Raw genomic sequence first — 25,504 nt, forward strand, 5'->3', positions numbered from 1 at the left:
GAGAAAAGAAGCAAGTGCAAATGAATTTACTGGAAGACAAGTATATTTGCACTTTTTCATACTTAAACACACACATAGCAACTCTCAGGGGACACATTCTAGACCTCAAGAATTCACCAGGTAGACTCCATAGTATGGCATGAAAGAAGCCTGCAATGTAAAGTCCTTAGTCCAGTTTCAGACAGTAAATATTAGAAACAGATACCATTCTGATCAGAATATGATTACATTCTGCAGCCAGACTGGAATCCTAATTTAACAGTAGAGAAATGTGTATGAAAGCAAGTTCTGGCTATTTTCAAAGAATGATAGTCTCTTGAGTGTCCAAAATGAATTTAATAGCTTTTTTTTTTTTTTTAAACCCTTACCTTCTGTCTTGGAGTCAATACTGTGTATTGGCTCCAAGGCAGAAGAGTGGTAAGGGCTAGGCAATGGGGGTCAAGTGACTTGCCCAGGGTCACACAACTAGGAAGTGTCTGAGGCCAGATTTTAACCTAGGACCTCCCGTCTCTAGGCCTGGCTCTCAATTCATTAAGCTACCCCCAGCTACCCCCTCAATAGCTTTTTAAATGAAGTCTCACCAACTGGAAAGCAAATCTTTATCCACAAAAAGGAAGTCTTCCCTTTCTGATATTAAAAATTCATAAAACCATATGAGACCCAAATATTTAAAAAATGAATGGTGTCATGCTCTATCCCTGAGGTCTCAAATTCATGGATTCAAGACAAGTTCTGAAAACAATAGTTTTGAAGACTTTACTTACCTGAAGAATCTCTCCATTAATAACTGTAAGTTATGAATCCAGCCATCTTTGGCAGGATGAATAGATTGAGCTCTATAGGTTATTAAGTTTAAAAGGGAGGATTCCTATTGAAAAGAAAGATATTTTGGTATTAACAAAATTGCTTCAATCATCAAATCTTTTTCCTCTTGTAGAAGCAGCTTTTAAGTAAATCTGTCTTGTTGCTGATCTAGGCAGTTATACAAGTTGGCCAGGTTAGATTAACCTCCTGGCATACACCACTACCTGTGACTCATTGAAACAAAGGCAATAAGGCAGTGGCAATGAAAATTAAAGGGAAAAAAATGTAAAAATCTTGGTTTCAAGTTGTATTTTCCTGGAAAAAATGCTGACTGCAGTGTGGGAAGCAGATGTGCTAAAAAGGCAAGCGAGCTCCAGGGTGGCAACACAATCTCAGAGCCTGCCCCTTCAGCTTCCTCCGCACAAGTAGGAGGAAATTGATGGTTAGGCTAGCACTGTGCCCTTCAACTGGCATATGATAATTAGGTTTCACAGAAATCCTGGTCTACTTCCCCAGTGGAACATAAGTCCTGTAAAATTTGCATCCAGAATGGCATGCAAAGAGCCAAACCAACATGCTACCAGACCTTCATGGTCAGTGGCTCCTTCAGAGATGGGATCTATCATCAAACTGCCCTCAACTCCCTACCTTCATTCCACCTACGTCCTTCCCACAGAACACACACTCCCCCAAAAGCAAGGAATCATGAAAGAAAAGGCTCCAGAAATAAGGGATATGGAGAACAGGGCTGGGAGAGAGGGATTTGGAGAAAACAGTTTTACCGGCCGCTGGTCTGCACATCTCTCGACAAGTTCAAAGAATCTCTCCTCTGAGCCATGGAATTCATTCTGATCACAGAGCTCTTCAACAGTGGTCAACAAATCATGAACAATGGTTTTGAGCTCTTGGCTTTCTATACTCTGTAATTCAAAATTGTCAAGTGGTTAATGTGCAATCAAGATGAGATTATTTCAGCTACTCCAAGCCTGCTGGACTCTTACTCTCTACAGACCAAGTTCAGGACAAATAGCTCCAATGCTCTCTATTCTGCATACCTTTCTTCCCTTTCTGTTATAGCCTGGGCACAAATGTAGTGTTTACAAGTGATAGATAGCAAGGGCATGACCCCATTCTGTTTTGTTTCCCCTAGATAGCCCAGGACAATCATAGGAGATGACTAAGCAATCAATGAAGGAAGGAGAAGAAATCAGTGGGATTAACTGCTTTGACTACCAAGAGTTATGCACCACTTAAGGCAAAGTATCTCCTTAATAAGCATTCTTTTACACTTCAACCAGGAATTTCAAAACAGACTCCCTCAGAACAGTAATGGAGTAGCCAACTAACACTAAGTAGCAGCAAATAAATACTGCTAATGCATCTAAGCAACAGCCAGCCCTTGACTGGGCAAGGTGGAGATCCCTTGATTATATTGCCTAAAGCCTTTTCTTTTCTTTTTTTTAAACCCTTACCTTCCATCTTAGAATCCACACTGTGTATTGGTTCTGAGCGTAAGGGCTAGGCAATGGGGTTAAGTGACTTGCCCAGGGTCACAGAGCTAGGAAGTGTCTGAGGCCAGATTTGAACCCAGGACCTTCTGTCTCTAGGTCTGACTCTCAATCCACTAAGCCACCCAGCTGCCCACCCTACTGCCTTTTTTTGTCTCAAAAAGCACTTCAGTATCAGTTTTACTCAGTTCTCATTACATGTAACAACACTGAGGCCTATAAGCCTATTTTGTCTGCACCTCTGAGATACACAACAGGAGTGTCAAATCTAAGATCCCTCTCATTTAAACAACCTATGCAACCACCAAACCAAAATATAAGGGGTAGCTACAAGTTACAAAGTATGACTGTAAATTAATGTAACTAGTTTTGTCCATTTTTTTAAAACACTCATTAGGACTTCTACCTATGCAAATAAGTATTGTCCCCTTCAAGGCATTCCCCTTTGGAGGCTGCACATTTATTCTATTGAAGCAGACTTTGCTCAGACCAGGCCTAGACCCATTTCTGACTTTAGTAGGTTTTAGAGCCAATTTATGAATTCCACAAGAAAGCTGGTTCATTACTTTGTAGTTCCTTAAAGAACAATGTATTTATTATTATTATTATTATTATTATTTTAGAACCCTTACCTTCTGTCTTAGAATCAATACTGCGTATTGGTTCCAAGGCAGAAGAATGGTAAGGGTTAAGCAATGGGAGTTAAGTGACTTGCCCAGGGTCACAAAGCTAGGAAGTGTCTGAGGCGAGATTCCAGGTCCAGGATCTTCCATCCCTAGGCCCAGCTCGCAATCCACTGAGCCACCCACTGCCCCAAAGAGCAGTAGATTTAGAACTGACCCCAAAAGTCAATGCGTGGCTCTCCTGCTCTCTCCTGAGTGATACTAGGTAATTCCCTTAACCTTACAGATTCAATTTCCCCACGTGTAAAATGAGAGAATCAGACTATTTCTTTTGTCTATCTAATGCCAATCAACCAGAGATAGAATGCAGTTTTAAGTCTAGTTCCCAAGATATAGGTCTTCCTTTACCAGACTTTCTTCTTCTTACAATTCATTTTTAGTCAAAAAAAGGCTTTGCTCAGTAAAATTACCCACTTGATTCTTTGAACTTGATTCTAAAAGTTGGCTATTTCCAAAATTTAAATTCACTCTCAAAAGATTAGGATTTGTCCTCATTGAAAGCATAGAAAATACTATATACTAGAGGTTCTGGAATCGATTCCTAAAGAGTTTCTGGAAACACCACAAGAGAAAGGGCAACCTCGAAAACAGCCACTCTTTAAGGGTGACTACTCCCACTCTTGGGAATGAATAAAATTAGCATGTCTATCAGAACAAATTAGCACTCATTTCTTGGGCTGAAATTTCCCCTCTGTACTCACCTGCAATTGCTGTAGTAGTCGCTCAATAATCTTTAGAAGAATGTCCCAAGTAACTGCTTGTAGCTCCTTCCTGTACTTCTTCACAAGCCTGGTGATGGACAGGACTATCTCATAGGAAACCACCTCATTGGGACAAGTCATGGCCTAGAAAACAATTTCCTTTTCAATGCTCCAGAGTCAGAAGTTTATAGGTCACTAACCTGAGGCCCCCTAGTCATAATACCTCAAGATCATGAAAGCCAGATTCTTAAAAAGGAACATACTCACAACTCATGTGGTGTTCTATTAAACACTTCAACTAAAAACTCCTAGACATTGTCCTCCACTCTCTCTTTCTTTCCTCTATCTATCTATCCTAGTTAAAAAGGTGGCCCTTCTCTTTGCCAAGGCTAAACCCTCTAACTTGTATGTTCCCTGGATCCCATCCCCTCTCATCTTCTCTAGTAGACTGCCCCTTTAATCATTCCCTTTCCAATCTTAAACCTCTCCTCATCTACTGGTTTTTTCCCTACTACCCTTAAACATACCCATGATTCCCCAATCCTTAAAAAAACCTTTTCTAGACCCTACCATCCCCTCAAGCTGTAGCCCTCTTCCCTTTCTCACTCAAGCTCCTAGAAAAAAGCTGTCCATACTCATTGTTTACACTTCTCCTCTTCTCACCTAACTCTTCAACCCTTTATAATTTGGCTCAACTGTAATTAAGCTTTGTAATTCTTTGCTCAACTGAAATTACTTTTCCTAAATTACGAATAATTTGTTGTTATTAAAACTCTTACACTCTGTCTTGGAATCAATACTAAGTGATGTTTCTAAGGCAGAAGAAGGGTAAGCAATGGGGGGGTTAAGTGACTTGCCCAGGATCACACAGGGAATTGTCTGAGGCCAAATTTGAACTCAGGATCTCTCATATCTATGCCTGGCTCTCAATCCACTGAGGCACCTAGTTGCTCCCTTTCTGTTTATTTTTTATTCAGTCTGTTTCTATTTATCCTTTTACAAAAGCACATCTCATTTCTCATCTCCTCTTAAGTTCCTTGAAATCAGAGTGTTTTACTTTTTTTTGTATATACAACCAGAACTTGCACAATTCGCTATTCAATGTTCCTGCCACAGAAAAATCATTCTGCAAATATAGGAATTCATTTTTATTAGTCTTGTTTTGAAACCTTATCCAAAATGGGGAAAGGGCAGATGTCACCAGTAACAAAATCATCTCAGAAAGGAATAGATTCTGCTAAATCCCAAGGCTCTAGATTCTGGGGAACTAGTTGGTCCTAAAGGGTACATACAAAGAGGGGCAGAGAGGGACAGCTGAAAATCTTGACCAGACTACACCCCACACACATATACACCTGCCTTCCTGACAGTACAGCTCAGTGGAAAGAATGTGACTAGGACTCAGAGCCTGGCTGCCAGTGCTCATCCTGCTCCTATAAGGGCTGAATTTTAGGAAACAACACTCAACCTCTGGGAGTCTCAGCTTCTTCATTTGAAAGTGAGGATGATAACTATTTCCTCCAAAGAGCTATTGTGAGAATCAAATGATGATGATTTAAGTAAAAGAACTCTAAAGGCCATAAAATGTAACACAAGCTGTAAGGTAACATCATGACTATGATCAGGAAGCAAAACAAAATACAGTGGGACAAAATGTTGGTACCTAAATGATATAAAAGGGCATATCACTAAAAAACAATTAGGGGGCAGCTAGGTAACACAATGAATAGAGTGCTAGGCCTGGAGTCAGGAGGTTCTGTGTTCAAATCTGGCCTCAGACACCTAGCTATATGACCTTGGACAAGTCACTTAACCCTGATTGCCTAACCCTTACCACTCTTCTGGCTTAGAAATTTATACTAAGACAGAAGGTATGGGTCTTAAAAAACAACAACATATAAAAGTCGAAACTGAAAGAGGTCCCTCTCACTACCAGGGGAGAGGGACAAGACCTGCATTTCCCTAGAATAGGAACTTCAAGAGGAGGAAACAACTTCTATAGATTCAGGTTGGCATCTCACCAGAGAGCATATACCCCAAAGCAAATCAATAACAAAAAAAAAGGCCCAATATGTAACAAAATATTCATAGAACTTTTTGTAACAGCAAAAAATGGAAAACAGTAGTTCTATGCCAATTGGGAATGGATAAGCAAATTGTGATATATAAATGTAATGGAGTATTACACTGTAAGTAATGACTAATCAAGGAATTCAAAGAAACATGAAGATTTGTATGAACTCAGGAGAAAAAAAAGTTGAGAATGACATTCACAATGATGACTACAATGATGTAAATTAGTGATTCCCAAAGTGGGCACTACTGCCCCCTGGTGGATGCTGCAGCAATCAAGGAAAGCGGTGATGGCCACAGGTGCATTTATCTTTCCTATTAATTGCTATTAAAATTTTTTAAAAAATTAATTTCCAGGAGGCCGGGTAATATTTTTTCTGGAAAGGGGGCAGTAGACCAAAAAAGTTTGGGAACCACTGATGTAAATCATACTAAATTGCTGCTGAACTAAGGTTAACTGCAGTAATAAATTTTGGTTCCAAATAAAAAACAAGTATTTATTAAGTATCTACTATGCACCAGGAACTATAGATACAAAGACAAAAAATGAAGCAGTCTCTTAAAAGAAGACTAAAGTATTAAATGGGGGAAGAGGGCAAGGAGATCAGGAAAGAAAGATTCATGTATAAGTGTAGAAGGTGGCTCTTGAGTAAATTTATGAAATGAAATAAGGGACTTTAAGAAGGGGAGATAAGGATACATTCTTTTTCTTTCTTTCTTTCTTTTTTTAAACCCTTACCTTCCATTTTAGAATCAATACAGTGTATTGGTTCCAAGGCAGAAGAGTGGGAAGGGCTAGGCAAAGGGGGTCAAGTGACTTGCCCAGGGTCAAACTGCTAGGAAGTATCTGAGGCCATTTGAACCCAGGACCTCCCATCTCTAGGCCTGGCTCTCAATCCACTGAGCCACTGATACATTCTAAGAAAAGGAAAAAAAAACAATTCACTCCTCTTGGCAGATAGATGACTATGAGTGATGAATATTGATTACAATACTGCATATAGTGGAATTTTGCTGAAATTTATCTTGGTTATATGGTAGGATCCAGTAGATATATTTGGAAATAATTTTGATATTAAAAGGGCAGAAATAAAAGTTGTTAATTAGGGAAAATAAAGTGAAGAGCTTAAGAAAATGTATTATACTTTTGCTGATTTCAGAAAAATTAGCTGATTAAACAGTTAAAAAACAAATAATCCCCATGAGACAAACTGAGCCCACTACTCAAACCAGAAAAAGATAAGACAAATTAAAAGAACTAAAGAACCTTTATAATAATAAAGACTTTATAAAAGTAAAAAGGGTTTTGCATAAGTTAAATCAAAGTAACTAGAAGAAAAGATGGATTGAGGGGAGGAAACTTATTAAATAGTTTTGATAACATACAAAATCTTTAGGTAATTGACACAAACTCACAAATGAAAAGATTTGAAAGTCATTATTCCCCAACAGAAAAGTGGTCAGAGGATATAAATCATTTTCAAAAGAAAAAATACAAACTATCAACAACTATCTGGGAAAAAAAACTTTTAAAATTGCTAGGAATAAGAGAAATGAAAGCTAAAACAATCCTGAGATTTCATCTCACCCTCAAATTGGCAAATGTGGTAAAATGGGAAAATATTTAATTTTGGAGGGGCTATGGGAAATTTGTGATTGTTGTATCTGACTACATTTTTCTTAGCCAAAATACCATAGTGGTTTGCCATTTCCTTCTCCAGTGTGTCCCCATTTTACAAGATGAGGAACTGTGTCCAGAAAAAAAAAGTTTAAATGACTTGCCCAGGGTCACGAATAACTGGTAATGGGTCTAAAGCCAGACTTGAACTCAGATTTTCCTGACTCCAGGCTCAGTGCTCTACACTACCTAGCTGCCCAATTCAGCTATAAGAGAGCAGGCATGCTAATTCACTATGAACTGGTGGTGCAATGAATTAATCTTACAGTTTAGAAAGTAATTTGGAGGGGCAGCTAGGTAAATCTGTGGATAGAGATCCAGTTCTAGAGACAGGAGATCCTGTGTTCAAATCCAGTCTCAGATACTTCCTAGCTATGTGACCCTGGTCAAATCACTTAACCCCATTGCCTAGCCCTTACCATTCTTCTGCCTTGGAACCAATATACAGTATTAGTTCTAAGATGGAAGGTAAGGGTTTTAATAAAAAAAAAAAAAATTTTGGACCAAGAAAGTAATTTAGAATTATACAAAGAAGCAACAAAATGGTTTACATATTTCTACGTCAGAACAAAATCTAACATGTTTTAAAGCAATAAACTTTAGTTGATTAATTAAAGCAGGCATCCAGAGCTAACATCTCAGACATCCTGATGTTAAGCTCCCCAAAGAAAACCTTTTCACTTTTGAGCAGAGAAATAAGGCACACAGGAAAGACTGATCAAATGTAAGCCCTTTCTCCTGCCATCAGAGAAATACTTTACCTCATAAAAAGAAGGCAATACTGACGTAGGTGAATTCTTGAGTGAATACAGTCTGTGAGCACCCCAGAGAGCCATCCCAACAAAGAATACTGCTCCTCTCAGCAAAGGGGCATCTTCCATGTAGGCTCTAAAACCATTTCCAAGCACAGAACATAATTATAATGGAGGTACAAAAAAACATATATGCCTAGTAGATTAGTATTATGTTTCTCCTCGGTGCCATTACCCAGTCCTCATTACACAGTCACATGGAACTCTTAAGAACAGAAGCTTAGACCTAAGAAAGGAATGGGGGCTGGTGGTGGTAGGGAAGAAGGGCCACAGAAATGAGAGCCCAAAGCAAAGGTTAGCAGTTATATAGGTATGGGTGAAAAAAAGAAAGAACAGAGCTTTGGGAATCAGAAATAAAAAGAATAAACATGCTAGCCATTAAATGAGAGAAAGAAAAAAATATTGGGTCCTATATATAAGGGAAGAGGGAACTTATGAAGCAATTAAACCAAAGCAGCAGAAACATCAGTGGGTTTTGTATACTATAGGGAGAAGTCTTTAGTAATTATGCATGCTTTCATTTATTTAAATGCTATGATCATTGGTCTCTCATTTTTCTTTAGTATCAACCCCATATGATAAGCCTTTTACACACCTGTCCTCCATGATACGACACATGTTGTATATAGCACTGTGGCCCAAATGGGTTCCCAGAAGATTACGCATGAGCTGTTGAGTAATACATAGATATGATTTATATGTGTATATATATGCAGATGATTTATTTTTAGTATATGCAGATATGATTTTGAAATGACCAGCATATATTTCTACAACCTCAAGAAGTGTTGCTTTCTTTCATAATCTTGCAAAAAGCCATTGCAATAAAATTAGCTGGCATACCTAACTTCCCAGTGACTTACCATATCCTTTTGCTTTTAATTCCATCCTAAAGATGAAGCAGCAGGAGTCTCAAATCTTAGGAATACACTAAACTCGGTTCCCCAGACTAGCAAAATGCTATTCATTTCCTATCAAATGAGATATTCTATATCTTCCATAAAGAAGCAGACTGGAATTCATTTAAGACAAGATGGCCCTTACCCCACCCTCAATCCAAGTGCCTGGCTGGGGAAAACAATTTCCCATAAAAAGTTTTAAAAATCCCAACCTTCCAGCAGGGCTCACAGAGCTCTTTGACATTGATGGTCCGGCACAGTGTGATGATAAACACAGGGAGGCTCTCTGAGGGAAGGCAATTATAACAAACCACAGCATCTAGGACCTGCAAGGAGACCTGTAGCAAAAAGAGGATGTAGGGAGAAAACAAGTAAAGACAAGAACACTGTATACTTTCTCCAACAAGATGACATGTGATTAAGGTAATGATTTCCAAATATTTTTTATGTTCCTGTTTTCAAGTCTACCAGTATTGTTCTATTACCCTTTATTTCTCACAATTTTAAAGTGGCCTGGTCTGAGAAGAAACTTAGTAGTGAAAAAGTCCAAATTACCCAAAGCCTCTTAGTCCAATAAAGTCAAATCAGAAAAAATGAAGAGCAGAGTTACTGACCTCTATGTCCACAGAAGATGCAGTTCGAATGCAAAGCAAACAGATCATGCTGTTGGGGGAAAACAAATTCTTACCAGAATATTTTACAGGAAGAAGAAATGTTATTCAACTAACTTTCAGTAGTAGTTCATCCTGCATAGATGGGACCAGAACTCCATCTCTAACACTACTATGTGCAGCCACCCTTATTACACTCAAATAACTGACACCTGGGGCTCCACCAACATAATTCCTTTATCTAGAGCTAGGATTCTAGCTCTAGAAACACACGGAGAAAAAAGCCACCCTCAAGTCATCAAAAAGATAGCAACAAAAACAATGAAATTATTATCTTACTGGACCATTGAAGCAATATATTCATCTAGGTAACAGCTATTAAATTTGACCAGGTTCACGAGCACCAGAAGAAATTCTGACGATAAACCAATATCCATCCACTGCAGGACAAAGTCAGCTAAAAGAGATGGAAATGAGACTGGTTAGCCTCCTGCAGCATCAGGAATTCTTTCTCAACCATCCAATTTTAATTTCTCATCTAGATTAGTATTCATCTAACACCCTCAATAATTTTACTCCAGATGTAGTTTTTTTGTTTTGTTTTGTTTTTAAATTTGTACCTTCTGTCTTAGAATCAATATTAATTATTGGTTCCAAAGCAGAAGAGCGGTAAGGGTTAGGCAGTGGGGGGTCAAATGACTTGCCCAGGGTCATACAGTAGGAAGTGCCTGAGCCCCAATTTGAACCCAGGACCTCCAAACTCCAGACCTGGTGTTAGCCACTCTGCTTCCTAGCTAGGTAGCTCCTAGATACAGTTTTGGAAGACAAACTATAGAAGGAAATCAGAGGCTAAGTGGATTGAGAGCCAGGTCTAGTGATGGGAGGTCCTGGGTTCAAGTATGACCTCAGACATTTCCTACTTGGGTGGCCCTGAGCAAGTCACTTAACCCCAATTGGCTAGTCCTTAACACACTTTTGTCCTGGAACTAATACTTAATCTTGATTCTAAGATGGAAAAGAAGGGTTTAAAAGGTAGTCTACATTCTGGAGATGTTAACAATTTTGTTTCTTCGGTGTATCCATGATTATTACATCATTGTGAGCATTCCTTCTATGAGAGGAAGCCTCTCTAGTAGATGGTCCATCTTCAATAACTTTCTCATCCTACGTACTTCTTGTCTTTTTCCAAAGCTTCCCTAGGGAACCTATCTAACAATAGGTAGAGATCTTCCTTTTGCTATTTTTTATCTTGTGGGTACCAATGCACCACCCTGACTGTCCATCTGCTTCCTCTAACTCTCACTACCTGACTAGTTCGCTGCATTTCCAGTCATATGAGTCAATGATAATATCTTACACTTTATAGTATAAGGTATTTTACATATATATTAGTGCAATTGATCTTTATAATTATCTTTACTATGTAAAGAAGGTTTCAAGAGGTAAAATTGTTTGTCTAAGTTCACAGGCCAAGTGGCAAAGACCCAAACAGCCAGATTTCACAGGTAAGCAACTCACCTGCACCACTCAGCAAACGTGTCAAAAAAGTGTGAGCTTTCAACAAGAGCCAGGCTCGGATGAGTTCCTGCCCCCAAAAGGAAACAAGTGGAAGTGCTTCTCTAGGTGCTAACAGCCAGCAAAGTGAATCAAACTGTTGAGAATTAATCCTTGAAACAAACAGATGTGATCTTTTCTCCTCACTTCCTGTCCAGCATTTCGAATGCTGCTCCAGCTTATCTTTCAGGCTCTTCCAGATTACTGTCTGTTATGCGTTCTGGCCTACTTAGTATTGCGACATGTGACCTTCCACCTCCCACCTTTGTGCTTTGGCATAGGCTGTCCCCATACCCAGAATGCTACATTCATTCTCTCCCTCACATCAGGAAACCAGCCATAAAGAAGAATTCATATCATTTGGATGGAGCAGTAAATAAAATAAGGTTAGAATAGGAAACAAGAGGATGAGAGAAACCCATGGAAAACATAGTCCAGCATAATGTAGGGGTTGGTAAAAAGCTACTCATGAATGATTCACTGAGTCAGGGCTAGATTTGGAAAGAATTTTGGAGACCAACTAGCCCAATCACTTCATTTCACAGATGAGGAAACCAAGACTCAGAGGGGAAGTGACCCATGGTCACATAAGTAGTAAGCACGAAAGGTAAAGATTTGAACTGAAGCAGAGACAATGTACTTTTAATTGTACCACATGATTTAACTAAATTAATTATTTAGTTGGATTAAATAAGCATCTCTTCTACTGCTATAGCTTAAGTTGATCTACCCACTCTGGGTAGCAATTTAGAATTATGCTGTAGTTTAAATTTCTAAGCTCACTGCCCCAGAGATTTCCTTGCCCCAAGGAGGTCAATAATAAAAGAAAAGTTTCCATATATTGAAATATGTATAGCAACATTTTTTGGTAGTAGCAAAGAAATGGAAACAAAGTAGATGCTCACTAACTGATAATGGATAAACAAACTGCGATGTGTTTACCAAACACAAATGTAACAGAATATTACTGTGCTCTAAGAAATGATGACTGAAGAATAACAAGAGGCATGGGAAGACTTACCAAGTCAGGTAAGCAGAACAAGGGGAAAAACATACTATGATTATGACGCTGTAAATATAAAGAGCAACACCAATAAAACAAATAAAACTGAACACTGGAAAATGTTAAACAGATTAAAAAGTGATAATGACCAAGTTTGACTCTGAAGAGATATGAGAACACATCTTCCCTTTCTTGTAAATGTGGAAAACCACAGTTAATGCTGGTTTTGATTGATGTGGTTGCCTTTATTTAGTTTTTTTTTCCTCTTTTTATTAAAAAAATAGTTAAAAGGTATAATTTCCTGGGAGAGAGGAGAAGGCTATATTGGGAAATGTAGGCAATGTAAAAACTAAGGATAATTTTTTTTAATATATTAAGTACAATGTTAAATAGAAGAAGTGATAATGGGCATCCTTGTTTCACACCTGATCTTATTGGAAAGGCTTCTAATTTATCCCCATTGCATATGATGCTTGTTGATGGTTTAAGATATATACTGTTTATTATTTTTAGGAAAGAACCTTCTATTCCTATACTTTCTAGTGTTTTCAGTAGGAATGGGTGTTGTATTTTGTCAAAGGCTTTTTCAGCATCTATTGAGGTAATCATGTGGTTTGTGTTTGTTAGATTGTTGATATGGTCAATTACGTGGATGGTTTTCCTAATATATTAAGTTAAGGGACAGCTAGGTAGCACAGTGAATGGAATGTAGTTGGGAGGAACTAGATTCAAATCTGACTTCCAACACTTCCTAGCTGTGTGACCCTGGGCAAGTCACTTAACTCCCATTGCCTAGCTTTTTAACCTAGCAGAAAATTTTTTATTTAATATGTTTTTTCTGTCTTGGAACCAATACATAGTATTGGTTTCTGCTGGACATTGGGAATGCAAAGGCAATAGCAAAATAATACCTGCCTTGTGGAACTTAATTTCCTACTGGGTGAGATACAACACACAAACCAGTAAATTCAAAGTAATCTGAGGAAGGAGTATATATTAATAACTGAGGGCACTGGGAAAGGCTGGTGTAGGAGAGTTGTGCTTGGATTCCACAAGGCAAAAGTGATGAACATATACATGGCAAACATGGTGACTGTGGGTACAAAAGTACAGAGGGAGAAAAAAATGTCACATACAAAGCATGATTGGCAGGTCAATCAGATGTAACAAAAACCATGTGAGGGAAGACTGAAATAACTGAAACTTAAAAATCAAAGCCATTCATCAGGAGTTCCTCATCCTTCTGAATTCTGCCTTTCAGATAACCTTACCATTCCATCAGCTCTTTTGCTCCTGTCTCAAAGAAGAGGCAGCCCTTGTCTTCCTTCTCCTGTCTAACATCCACACCTCTTCCTGAGTCCAGGATCCCATCCCCTCCCCTTTCTCTGCTGCGTAACTTATCTCAGCTTAATTCTCTTTACAGCCTACAGACATGCTATGATCTTCCTCATCCTTAAAAAACCTTCACTTGACCACACTCTCACTCAAATCATCACCTATATTTATCCCTTTAAAAATGAAGTAACAGATTTAAAGAAGTTAAGTAACTAATTTTTTATTATAAACTCTTACCTTCTGTCTTAGAATCAATATTAAGTCTGCCTAGGGGAAATGGATAGAGGGAAAAAACCTGAATTCAAAAATGTCAAAAAGCAATTCTTAAAAATTGTTTCTACATGTAACTGAAAAAATAAAAAAGAATCAATACTAAGCAATGGTTCTGAGGCAGAAGAGTGAGTGGTAAGGGCTAGGATAGTGATGACAAACTGATGGCACACAGAGTGCTCTCTGAGGGCACACACTCCCCCACCCCAGTTCATTTCTAGAAAGGCAGAGGGACTCAGGTGGAGCTGCTCCCCTCCCCCTCTCCATCACACCTGATTCATGGGAAGATGGGATTAACTTTACCCTGCCCATTTTTAGATTTAATCACCAAAAGTGTAAACACCCCACTTACACTTGAGTGGGGGAATGTGTGAAAGTGGGTGATGAATCAGAATTGACTGACTGCCTCCTGGGCAGTCCTAAGCAAAGTGTTAGCCTGTAATTGGTACACATAAAAAGTAAAGGAATGGGGGGCAGCTGGGTAGCTCAGTGGAGTGAGAGTCAGGCCTAGAGACAGGAGGTCCTAGGTTCAAACCCGGCCTCAGCCACTTCCCAGCTGTGTGACCCTGGGCAAGTCACTTGACCCCCATTGCCCACCCTTAACAATCTTCTACCTATGTAACAATACACTGAAGTACAAGGGTTAAAAAAAAAAAGTAAAGAAATGCACAAGAAGTGACACAAAAGAAGAGCCTTTAAAAAGGAATGGGGGGCAGCTAGGTAGCTCAGTTGATTGCAGGCCAGGCCTTGAGACCAGGAGGTTCAAATCTGGCCTCAGACACTTCCTAGCTGTGTGACCCTGGGCAAGTCACTTGACCCCCATTGCCTACCCTTACCACTCTACTGCCTTGGAACCAATACACAGTATTGACTCCAAGATGGAAGGTAAGGGTTTAAAAAAAACAAAAAGGAGTTACAGCTTCCTGTGGGGACTAGTTCTTCTCGGAGTTCAAGTTGGAGGCTGATGAAGAATCTGGTTACTGGACCTGAGACCTTGGACTTGGTGAGACTGTTCTTAAATCTCTCTTTTTGAACTACCACATGGTGAGTGAAAAAGACTGACTCCTTCCTGGATTTTTCCTGAAGGGACTCTCCTCTGAAGAGAGGCTTCCTGACAAGCCTTTGCTTTATTCATCTCCAGGCCCTGGGTTCAAGGCTGAGGCCCCTCTGGTTGAGGACTAATTAGCCCTGCCTAGGTTGAGCCAGGGGCTGGAGCAAAATACTTAGTGTGTTAGGTTAGATGTCTTGCCCTATCCTCTTTCTGATTTTCTTACTTTCACTCTCTCTTCCTATTTGTAAATAAACTATCATAAAAGACATTCTGACTTGAGTCTTTCATTTGGAATTGAATCAATTCCTGGCGACTACCCTCTTGTATATTCAGTCCAACCACAATAATTTTTTACCCTTTTACATTCACCATCACTGGGGAAGGCAATTGGAGTTAAGTGACTTGTCCAAGGTGGTATAGCTAGGAAGTGTCTGAGGCCACATTTGAACCCAGGACCTTCCATCTCCAGGTCTGGTTTTCTATCCACTCAGCCATTCAACTAGAACGATCTCCTTTTCACAGTCAAACTTTCTAAAATGGGCCCTCTGCCCTTACTACCTCCTCCTCCATACATCCCACTTACTTCTCAATACTACTACTACTACTGACAGCTAGCATTTACATAGCGCCTACTATGTTCCAGGCACTATGCTTTACAAACATAATCTTATTTAATCTTTAAAATTAACTCTCAGAGGCAGGTGCTAAGGTAACCAAACCCTTGCAATGACTTCTATCCCCCAAATTAAAAAAAAAAAAACAACTGCCCCCTATAATTGCTCTCTTTATTGCCTTATTGCTAAATTAAATGTCCTTTTCTCAGTTCTCTTCCTTCTTAACCTGTCTACAGTCTCTGGTATAAGGAACTAGAAAAAGCTTTCTCCTTCAAGTGTTCTTGTGCTAATGCTTGGGTGGTTCTCTTCCTATCCATCAAACTGATCCTTCCCTTTCTCCTCTGAGGTTCATCATCCATGTTCCCCCCTCTATTTGTGAACATATCCCAGGGCTCTGTCCTAGACTCTATTCTCTTCTCTTTCCTGGTAGTCTCATCAGCTTCCATTGATTTATCTTTACTCTCCAGGTTAATGATTTCCAAAGTTACATAGTCAACCTTTATTTTTCTCCTAAACTCCAGTACCACATTACTAATTACCTGTTTGACATCTCCTATCTGGATGTTCCATATGCAAATCAAATTGAAAATGTCCATGACAATCTTTCTCCTTCAAACTACTCCTCTTCCTATTTCTGTTGAGGACATAAATATTCTTCTAATTACCCAAGTTTGCTACCTTGGAGTTGTTCTCAACTGATCTTCCCTCTTGTTTACTCACCCTTTCTCCCTCAATCCAAAAAGTTATCGTCTTGTATCTCATCAACATCTCGTTTCCTCAAGAAGCTTCATTGGCTTCTCCTTGTCAGGTTAAAATACAAAAAGTTTGGCATTTAAAGACCCTTATGGCCTACCTTGTTGTAGCTCATCTTTCCAGGCTAATTATAGTACACAGCTTTACTTCCTAATACACTGGTCTGTTCTAAGCAAATGGACCTGCTTGCTATTCCTCATATACAAGTTCACTTCTATCTCTGTGCCTTGCCTGGGCTATCCCTTGCAGGTAGTGCTCTCTTGCCTCTCTTCCACCTTTTTGAACACAAGCTCCTTTGTAAATCTTAGCTAATTCCTCCATTTGCTAGGACCCCAAAACTCACTGCATGTTTTTAAATATATCCTATATTATTAGTCTGTGAGCAGGTCTGTCACACGGGAATGTCAGCTTCTTCTTTAGGACAAGGACTATCTCTAAGATTTCTTTCACCAGTGTCTAGTATAGTGCTTGGCCACAGAAGGCTCTTAATAAATGCTCTGTGCTGATTGAAAACGTAGGTGAAAGCCAGATTATGAAGGCTTAGAAGTCAGGTTTATTTTGCATTTTATTCTAAAGGCAATAGGAAGCTATTAAAGATTTCTGAAGAGGAGAAGGAGGTTTGGGTTTGATATGGTTGGATCTGTGCTTTAGAAAAATCATTTGACAGCTGTATGGAGAGCAAACTAGAGAAGGAAGGAACTATAGCAGAGAAACCAATTAGGAGATAATCAGTTGTGCTAGCAAGAGGCAATGAGGTCCTGAGCTAACGTAGAAGCTATCTGAAAAGAATGTAGAGACTAAGGACTTGAGGTTCTTCTAGCTAAAACAAATGAATGAGTATATATTGGCCTATATGTTGATTTATCTCATTGAAAAGCAAAATCATTAGATGTGATGAATCGAATGGCTAAAAGTAGAGTTCTCCTGCCCATCTCACCACAGCCACCACCAGTGTTCAAAGCAGAATCTCTAGTGAGGTGCTCTTCTCTTTCGTCATTGCCACAACAGCCCTGCTGCTGCCTTGCCTCCTTTTCCCCCTCCTCCTCTCTTGCTCCATTCCTCATCCACTCCAGGGCAGACTCTCCCTGCCTTTCTAAGGTTAATGTCTGGCTAAAGTGGTATATACAACCTTAGAAAAAAACTGGAAAGACTTGAACAAACTGAAGCAGAGTGAAATAAGCAGAACCAGAAGAACATTGTATCCACTGACAAGAATGCAGAACAACCATTAATAATTTAGCTATTCTTAGCAATACAATAATCCAAAATGATTCCAAAGAACTCAACTTCCAGAGAAAGAACTGATGGAGTCTGAATCCAAACCAAAGCAAACATTTTGTACTTTTTTTCTTAAGCTTTTTGGTTCAACTATCCTTCCACAAAATGATTAATATGGAAAAATGTTTTCATGATTGCACATATAAAATATCTATGAGATTGCTTACGGTCTCAATGGGACAGCTGGGGGGAGAGAGGAAGGGAGAAAGAGAATTTAAAATTTAATATTCTTTGAAAAGTGTTGGAAATGTCTTTTACATGTAATTGAGGGAAAATGTAATTAAACTCTAAAAATAAATAAATAAATGAAGATAAAGTGGTGAATATACACCAGATTAGTACACTAATAGGAAAATACCAACAGAACTCCTCTCCAATTCCTAGACTATAAATGAATTTGGTCCTTCTAGAGCCAATCTGATCTTCCTATTTATTCAATTAGAGGATAGGGATTAGGCCTATGACTTCACTGGTGCAGAAAAGTCCCTCTCTAACAATGCAGATTAACACTTTCTCTGTTATTATGTTGTTGTTAGTCATTTCAGTCGTGTCCAACTCTTTGTGATTTCATTTAGGGTTTTCTTGGCAAAGATACTAGAGTGGTCTTCCATTTCCTTCTCCAGCTCATTTTACAGATGAGGAAAATTGAGGTAAACAAGGTTAAGTGACTACAATGTATAGTCTTAGAAGTTTCCTAGAGTGCTGAGAAGTTAAGTGACTGGCCCATGTATGAATCAGGGATAGAACTGTTGGACACCAGTGAGACTTAAATAAAATCTCTTCTAAAAGCATATTGTATTAGCCCAACCCCAAATATAGTGTGATCCCAAGTATTTTGAATAACTCAGAAAGAGGAAACACCCATTTATTTTCTTCTTTTAAATTACAATTTTCTCTTAACTCGTGAATAATGCAGGCACTTTATATTCAAAGTTTTTTCAAGGTCCTGAAAATAAGTTAAAGAAGTTATATTTTATCATGTTCTCCTTCCTGTACTATTTCCTCCTCTCCCAAAGTGGAAGCATCAGTTGAGTCACAGCCATCACCCTCTTCTTCCCACAAAACACCATCTTCATTACCATCCATACTGTTTGATATACAGCATTTTTTAAATCCAAGCACAGTGGACTCAATGGAAATTTTGTCCCAAGTGGTTTTGATCCAGTTCCCTAATACAGTGACCAACAGTTTATTTATTTTTCCTGATGGAGTAAATTTATGGTTTCCAGTCAACATCCATTCGTTATATTCTTTCCACAAATGATCTTTCAATGTCTTATTAATTACTACATCTAACATTTGTAATTGCAATGTCATTCTTCCCAGAATGACAACTACTAGGTCCGTGTGCGTTTCAGCAATTCTCTTCTTCACATTTTTAGTCAGATGAATGCGTCAAGTACGAGCATTCCTCTCTAATGCAGTAACACACCCAGACGCCTACCCCAGACCACATTCAACCAATCTAACACAAGTTCTTCATTCATCCATCCCTTTTCCTGCACATGAAAGAGCACTCCTGATGGTAACTTCTCCTTAGGTAATGTTTTACACCTTAAAATTACGTAAGGAGTCTGTTTTCACCGGTCAGCTATGACTGCAAGCATCCTGGTCATTCTAGTTTTCTCATTTCCAGTAGTTTTAATCAACACTGATTTGGCCCCTTTAGTATTAACAGTGGCATTTGACAGAATATCAAAACAAACAGGCATTTGTTCAGCATTTCCCATCTGCCCCAGGAGATAGCCATGCTTTTTACATATGCTGAGGTGCACAATACACAACTTATGGTTTCAAAGCTGGAAGTGCTTAAATATAGTGCAAATGTGACTTTTAAAGGTAAATACTGGAGAAAAAACATTGCACTCTATTCAGGATAATCCAGTAATTGTAGACTGTATTAAGATTTTATACCAGCCAAAGAAAGAGTACGGCTTATATTTAGGCAAATATAATGTTAAAATTACAAAGTAAAATATACAAACACAATATTTTTAAAACTTTTCCAAAAAGATGTCTTAAGATTATAAAAAATGGCTCTTTTTGAGTAACAGTCACCCTAACTGCAGAAATGGGGGACTATGAATATGGAACATAGTATTTGCCTTTTTTTTGATATGCTGTTTGGTTTTGCTGAACTTTTTTCTTACCCTTTTTAATTCTTTACTATTAGGGATAGCATTCTGGGAAAAGGATTCAGGGACAGATATATTAAGAAAGACCAGTAAAAGGAAACTAAAAGATAGTGGTAAAAATGAATTTTTTAATTTGTGACATGGGGATAATATGTGTACATAGTCATTGTCATGTTATAAATGTACATAGTAATGTTACAAGGTCATTAGCACCTGTAACCCATTAAGCACTACAGAAATGTGAGCTTTTACATAGTATTACACCTCATATTTGTATATAGCATCTTGCAGTTTACAGAGTGTTTTTCTCAGAACAACATAAAATAATTATAGTACTACTAATTCTCTTTCTTTAGATTCCAGGATGCTAGAATCCAGGTCCGATGACTGACTGTCTGTCTGTCTAGAAGTCAACCTAAATAAATTCAGTGGTTTCTCAGCAGGGTTAGTCACCAGGTAACTAATTTTGTGGCCTACAATTTATGTGAAAAAGATCTGATCTCATCATAGTCAATTTAAAAAACAAAACAGCATGATATGAAAGCCAATTTCAGGCTGAATTAAAAGAAACAGCGTTTCAAAACAAGGATAATAATCCAATGCACTCTGCCTTCATCACACCACATCTGGAGTACTACTAGGCTCTGGAGGGGCAGCTTTAGATAGCACTTGAAGGTTTTAGTAAGGCCAAGGACAAACAAATGTGTCCAGAAAAGGATAACAAGCAGACTAAAAGCTATGGCATGTGAGGATCAGCTGAGCTGGGAATGTTTACCCTGGAAGAAAAGGGGAGTGGAGGGAGGAAAGAGGAGCTGTCACACAGAAAAGGAACTACCCTTGTTCTGCTTGGCTCCAGAGGCAAAGCTAGGAACAATGGCTAGAAGTTGCAAAGACCGATTTAGACCCGATATAAGGGGGCGAATCTCCTAATTATTATAGCTGTTCAAAGGACAATTTCAGGAAAACCTGGAAAGACTTGTATGAAGTGATGCAGAGTGAAGTGAGAAGAAACAGAATATTGTACACAGTAATATCAGTGTTACACCATGATCAGTTCTAAATGACCTATCATTAGCAGTGCAAGGATCCAAGACAACTCCAAGGGGCTCATGGTGAAAACTGCTATCCACCACCATAGAAGGAACTCATGGAGTCTGAATGCAGATCAAAGCATACCATTTTTCGCTTTATTCCCAGAAATAAAGTATCAGTTCCAGAAACTAAGTATCAGCTCTAAGGTAGAGGGATAGGTAACTGGGGTTAAGTCAGGGATAAGCAACTAGGGTTAAGTGACTTGGTCACAGAGCTGGAAAGTATCTGAGGCCACATTTGAAAGCAGGACCAGAGCCCTGTCCACTGTTACCTAGGTGCCTACCCCCAGTGACTTCTAAAGTCTCTTCCAAATCAGATTCCAAATTTACCCAGGGCTGCCTTGGCTAGCTGATCATATTCACATGCTCCACTGCCCTCTCCTGGGCAGCCCACCAACCTACAAGATGCCTTTCTCTAATATGTTCCCTTGCAGATAGCAGATCACAAGCTGAATAGAGAAGCATCATAAAGATGGACTCACCCAGTTCTTCTTCCAAGTATGTTATATATCTCCCATTGTCAGTGAGAGCCTTGAAAACTTCAAGTCTCTCATGCAGGTCTTCATTGGAAGGGTAATTCTTGATTACCTTAAATAGATGTGCTCTGAGAACACCCAAGCGTTCTCCCTGGAGGAGAGAAAAAAAAGTCATTCCCATTCTGCCATTTACTACCTCTATAACCTTGAGCAAGTCATTTCCTTTCTCTGGGCCTCAGTTTTTATAAAATAAAATAAGGAGAAGGCAGTTAGGTGACACAGTGGCTAGAGTGCCAAGCCTGGAGTTGAGTCAAGAGGATCTGGGTTTGACTATGGTCTCAGACACTTCCTAGCTGTGTGACCCTGGGCAAGTCACTTAATCCCCATTGCCTAGCTTCTGCCCTTCTGTAATAGAGCTGTTAGTAGAAGAGAAGGTCTGGATTAAAAAAACAAAGATGTCAAAGTACATCTAAGGTATCTTCCTATTTTAGATCTATGCACCCATGAGATTTCATTACTCTTAAAAAGCAACTATGTTTCCTGAGCTATTGCTAATATACATGCCTAATCATTCCATAATGGCCAGAAAACACAAATAGTAGCTATTAAGGCTGAGTAAAGCCCAGAACTAAGTACTGAGACCTTCAAATATGGGGTCACTTATCACTAAAGCCCTATTTTAAGACCCTCCCAAAACTCTCCTTTCAACTAGAACTCATAAGTGAATGATGCAAATAAACTTAATATAATACTAGTCAAGCTAAGGGTGAAAAAATGATAGTGAGAGCCTCCTTAGCTTCCTAGCTTTCTTCAGAGATATGAGTTTCTCTTCTATAATTACACCAAAAACACTTCCCCCAAAATCAAGTGGTATGAAAGTAATTTAGAGGAACTGGAGAAGAATTAGCCGATACTAACTCTCCCACTTCTGAGAATAATCATAGTAATGGTTAGCATTAATATAGCATTTTTAATCATATTTTATTTTTCCCAATTTCATGTAAACATTTTTTTTCACTCATTTTTTTGAAATCCTGAATTCTAAACTCCCTCCTTCTCTCCTCTCCCCCCCCAACCACTGCCTCACTGAGACAACCAGCAATTTGATACAAGTCATACATGTGCAGTCATGCAAAACATATTTCCATATTAGTCATTTAAAAGAAAACAAGAGACCAAAAAAACAAACATGAAAAATAAAGTTTTTAAAAGAATGCTTTGATCTGCATTCAGACTCCATCATTTCTTTCTCTGGAAGTGGATAGTATTTTTCATCAAAACTCCTTCAGAACTGTCCTAGATCATTGCATTGCTGAAGATAGCTGAGCTATTTACTATTGATTATTGAATGATATTGCTATTACTACATACAATGCTCCCTGGATTCTGCTCATTGAACTTTGCAGCTGATAAAGCATTTTAGATTTGCAAAGTGATTTGCACATCTCACTTGACTCTCATACAATAACCCTGTGAAGTAATTATTATCCTCATTTTACAGATGGGGAAACTGAGATTAAATGATTTTCCCAGGGTCACACTAGTGGGTGTCTGAGAAAGGATTCAGGACTCTAGTCTTCCAGATTCCAAGTCCACCACCACCTATTATATCAAACTGCTTTCCACAGCTAACATTTATTAGAGTGCTTGAAGGTCTGCAAAGTGTTTTACATATATCTCTCAATCCATTCATAGGCTCACTCCAGAGGATACAGACCCAAGGAAGGGAATATCAAGGCAAGTTATTACAGCCAACAACTCCTCATTTCCTGACTTACCTGACCCTGAATAATGGCCTTCAGCAGATATAGAACTGCATGCCGGGCTTCTGCCGGTCTCTCTGGCTGAAGCATGTCAGCTACAGCTCTCCAGATAGCTTCCACCGCATGCTTCGAATGAGAGGAAAGGGAATACTAGTTACTGCCTTGGACTCGATAATCTCAGCTTCCTTCCCTTATAGTATAAGGATACCCAAAAGACCTTACCAAAGCTAAAGAAAATAGCTTAAGTTGGAGTCTCTTTCCATTTCAGAACTACAAAACCAAGTTTCTCTCCTTTTCAATGGCCAGAAAACCACATTTTGTTTAGTATGGTCCACAACCCACTATGGCTGCCAAGTTAATAAATGGAACAGCTTGAGGTAAGTTAAGACATTTTTTTAGTCTTTGGTCTTAGACATTAGTCTTTTCGGTAATGACTCTTTATGACCCCAGTTGAGGTTTTCTTAGCAAAGATATTGAAGTATTTACCATTTCCTTCTCCAACTCATTTTATGGATGAGGAAACTGTGGCAAACAGGGTTAAATGATTTATGCAGTTTATTATTAACTGATTTGCTAGTCTGAGACCATTTTTTTTTAAAATGCTTACCTTCTGTCGTAGTATCAACTCTAAGACAGAAGAGCAGCAAGGGCTGGGAAATGGGGATTAAGTAACTTGCCCAGAGTCACAAAGCAAGGAAATGTCTGAAGCCAAATTTGAAACCAAGTCCTCTCAACTCCTGCCTGTACTCAATCCACTATGCTACGTAAGCTGCCCCTCTGATATCAGACCTGAACCTGATTATTTTTCCTAATTCTAGGCCCAGAATTCTATCTACTGTAGTTGTCTGTCCATAAGTTAAGCCATAGGTCCTTCAACTCTTCAAGAAACTAGTCAGGTCTGCCAATGATTACCTGAGTGACCTAGCACAAATTACTTAGTTTCTCTCTCTATAAATGTGGAAATGAAACTAGATGGGATCCCTAGAATATCTTCTAAAGAAATTCTATAAGTCCATAATTTTAGACCTGAAGGAACCACAGACTTATGGCAAATCATCCTCAATACTTTCCATTAAGAAAAGCTTCATCACCAGATTAAAGGTCAGTGAAACAATCTCTCTACCAAAGAAATGTATCAGAATCTGCTAAGAATTTTCCTTCCTTTGTTTCTCCTTCAGCAGCCTGTTCGGGCTCACCATAATGTCACTCACATTTTAAATAGCTTTGCCACATATTAATGAAGGTAGATAAGTTTCAGATCTCTTCAATTCCTAAAGTTTAGCAGCTCTCAGACTCTAACAAGAACTCAGCATTGCATCTCTTCAATGTATCCCCTTGGAGGCACACATACCTCTTCAAATTTCTTGGTTTTTGCTACTTCACAGATTTGACCTATTGTCCGAATCCGATTATTCAAGCCACACTCTACACTGAGTTCCTGGGAAGAGAAGAGAGGTTGATAAAGAAAAATATTCAATCATCTCAGGAATCATTTAGGTCTGATAAGCCCAAACCACCCTCTACCCTAAAAGCCATGCCATATGAAAGCCATTCCAACAGGAGTCCCTACATGTCACCTGTAAACCCACATCTTTGTTTTCACAGAGTATGCCTGAGGCAATTTTTCCTGAAATGATTCTTTGTCATGGAATGCAACCCTGAGCCAGTGTAGTAACCTTCCTACTATAAACTTCCCATAGCTTGAGCTATTTGTATCCATAACCTCATGAAAATTCTAATTCGTTTTTCCTATGCCAAAAGCCCAGAATCCTCAAAGAGTCAAGAAGAGATCATTCTTCCTGGATGGTTATCTCTGGCCAAGTTGCTGGTCACTAAAACTCCCAGGGCATTTTATAATAAACCAAGTCCCTTTTCCCAGGCACATCTTTTTCTTTTTTTTTTTTTTCTTTTAAAGCCTTACCTTCCATTTAGACTCAATACTGTGTATTGGTTCTAAGGCTGAAGAGTAGTAAGGGTTAAGTAATGAGGGTTAAGTGACTTGCCCAGGGTCACACAGCTAGGAAGTGTCTAAGGCCAGATTTGAACTTAGGATCTCCCATCTCTAAGCTTTCAATCCACTGAGCCACTTACATGCCCCAAATACAACTGCTTTATATCTGTATCAATTAATATATGTTCCAAGAAGTAATTTGTAAGCAATGTCCTACAATCCCAGGCACATCTTTCTGAAATAACATAAAAATCAGGCAGAGTTCACTCACCTTTAAAATTTCAGCAGTGATGATAAACTCAGTCTGTTTGCCCTCAGAAGACCTGGGAGGTCTTGGTGTTCCCAGCCCCAACAGAGTCCTGAACTTCTCCTTTAGCCCAGAATCTTTGCTTGGTGGCTTAGCCATGGTAAGCAAGGCAGTGCCAGGGTCCTCTGTCCAAGTGAAATATATATATATATAT

The 25,504-nt window shown here is 38.9% G+C and overlaps 1 protein-coding gene across 1 annotated transcript in view; it reads right to left on the reverse strand.

Annotated features, from left to right (window-relative positions):
* TSC2 (TSC complex subunit 2) overlaps positions 1 to 25,449 on the reverse strand; it is a 69,387-nt gene extending 43,938 nt beyond the window's left edge. The window contains exons 1-12 of the mRNA XM_044657244.1: positions 25,315 to 25,449; positions 24,444 to 24,530; positions 23,108 to 23,218; positions 21,336 to 21,480; positions 10,109 to 10,226; positions 9,773 to 9,821; positions 9,371 to 9,496; positions 8,855 to 8,928; positions 8,209 to 8,335; positions 3,697 to 3,840; positions 1,587 to 1,724; positions 765 to 868 (exon numbers count right to left, since the gene is read on the reverse strand). Of these exons, the coding sequence (XP_044513179.1) occupies positions 765 to 868; positions 1,587 to 1,724; positions 3,697 to 3,840; positions 8,209 to 8,335; positions 8,855 to 8,928; positions 9,371 to 9,496; positions 9,773 to 9,821; positions 10,109 to 10,226; positions 21,336 to 21,480; positions 23,108 to 23,218; positions 24,444 to 24,530; positions 25,315 to 25,449 (1,358 nt within the window). The remainder of the gene's footprint in view (positions 1 to 764; positions 869 to 1,586; positions 1,725 to 3,696; positions 3,841 to 8,208; positions 8,336 to 8,854; positions 8,929 to 9,370; positions 9,497 to 9,772; positions 9,822 to 10,108; positions 10,227 to 21,335; positions 21,481 to 23,107; positions 23,219 to 24,443; positions 24,531 to 25,314) is intronic.
* Positions 25,450 to 25,504: the final 55 nt, after the last annotated feature.

This window comes from Gracilinanus agilis, chromosome 1, assembly GCF_016433145.1.
Source record: "Gracilinanus agilis isolate LMUSP501 chromosome 1, AgileGrace, whole genome shotgun sequence".
NCBI lineage: Eukaryota > Metazoa > Chordata > Mammalia > Didelphimorphia > Didelphidae > Gracilinanus > Gracilinanus agilis.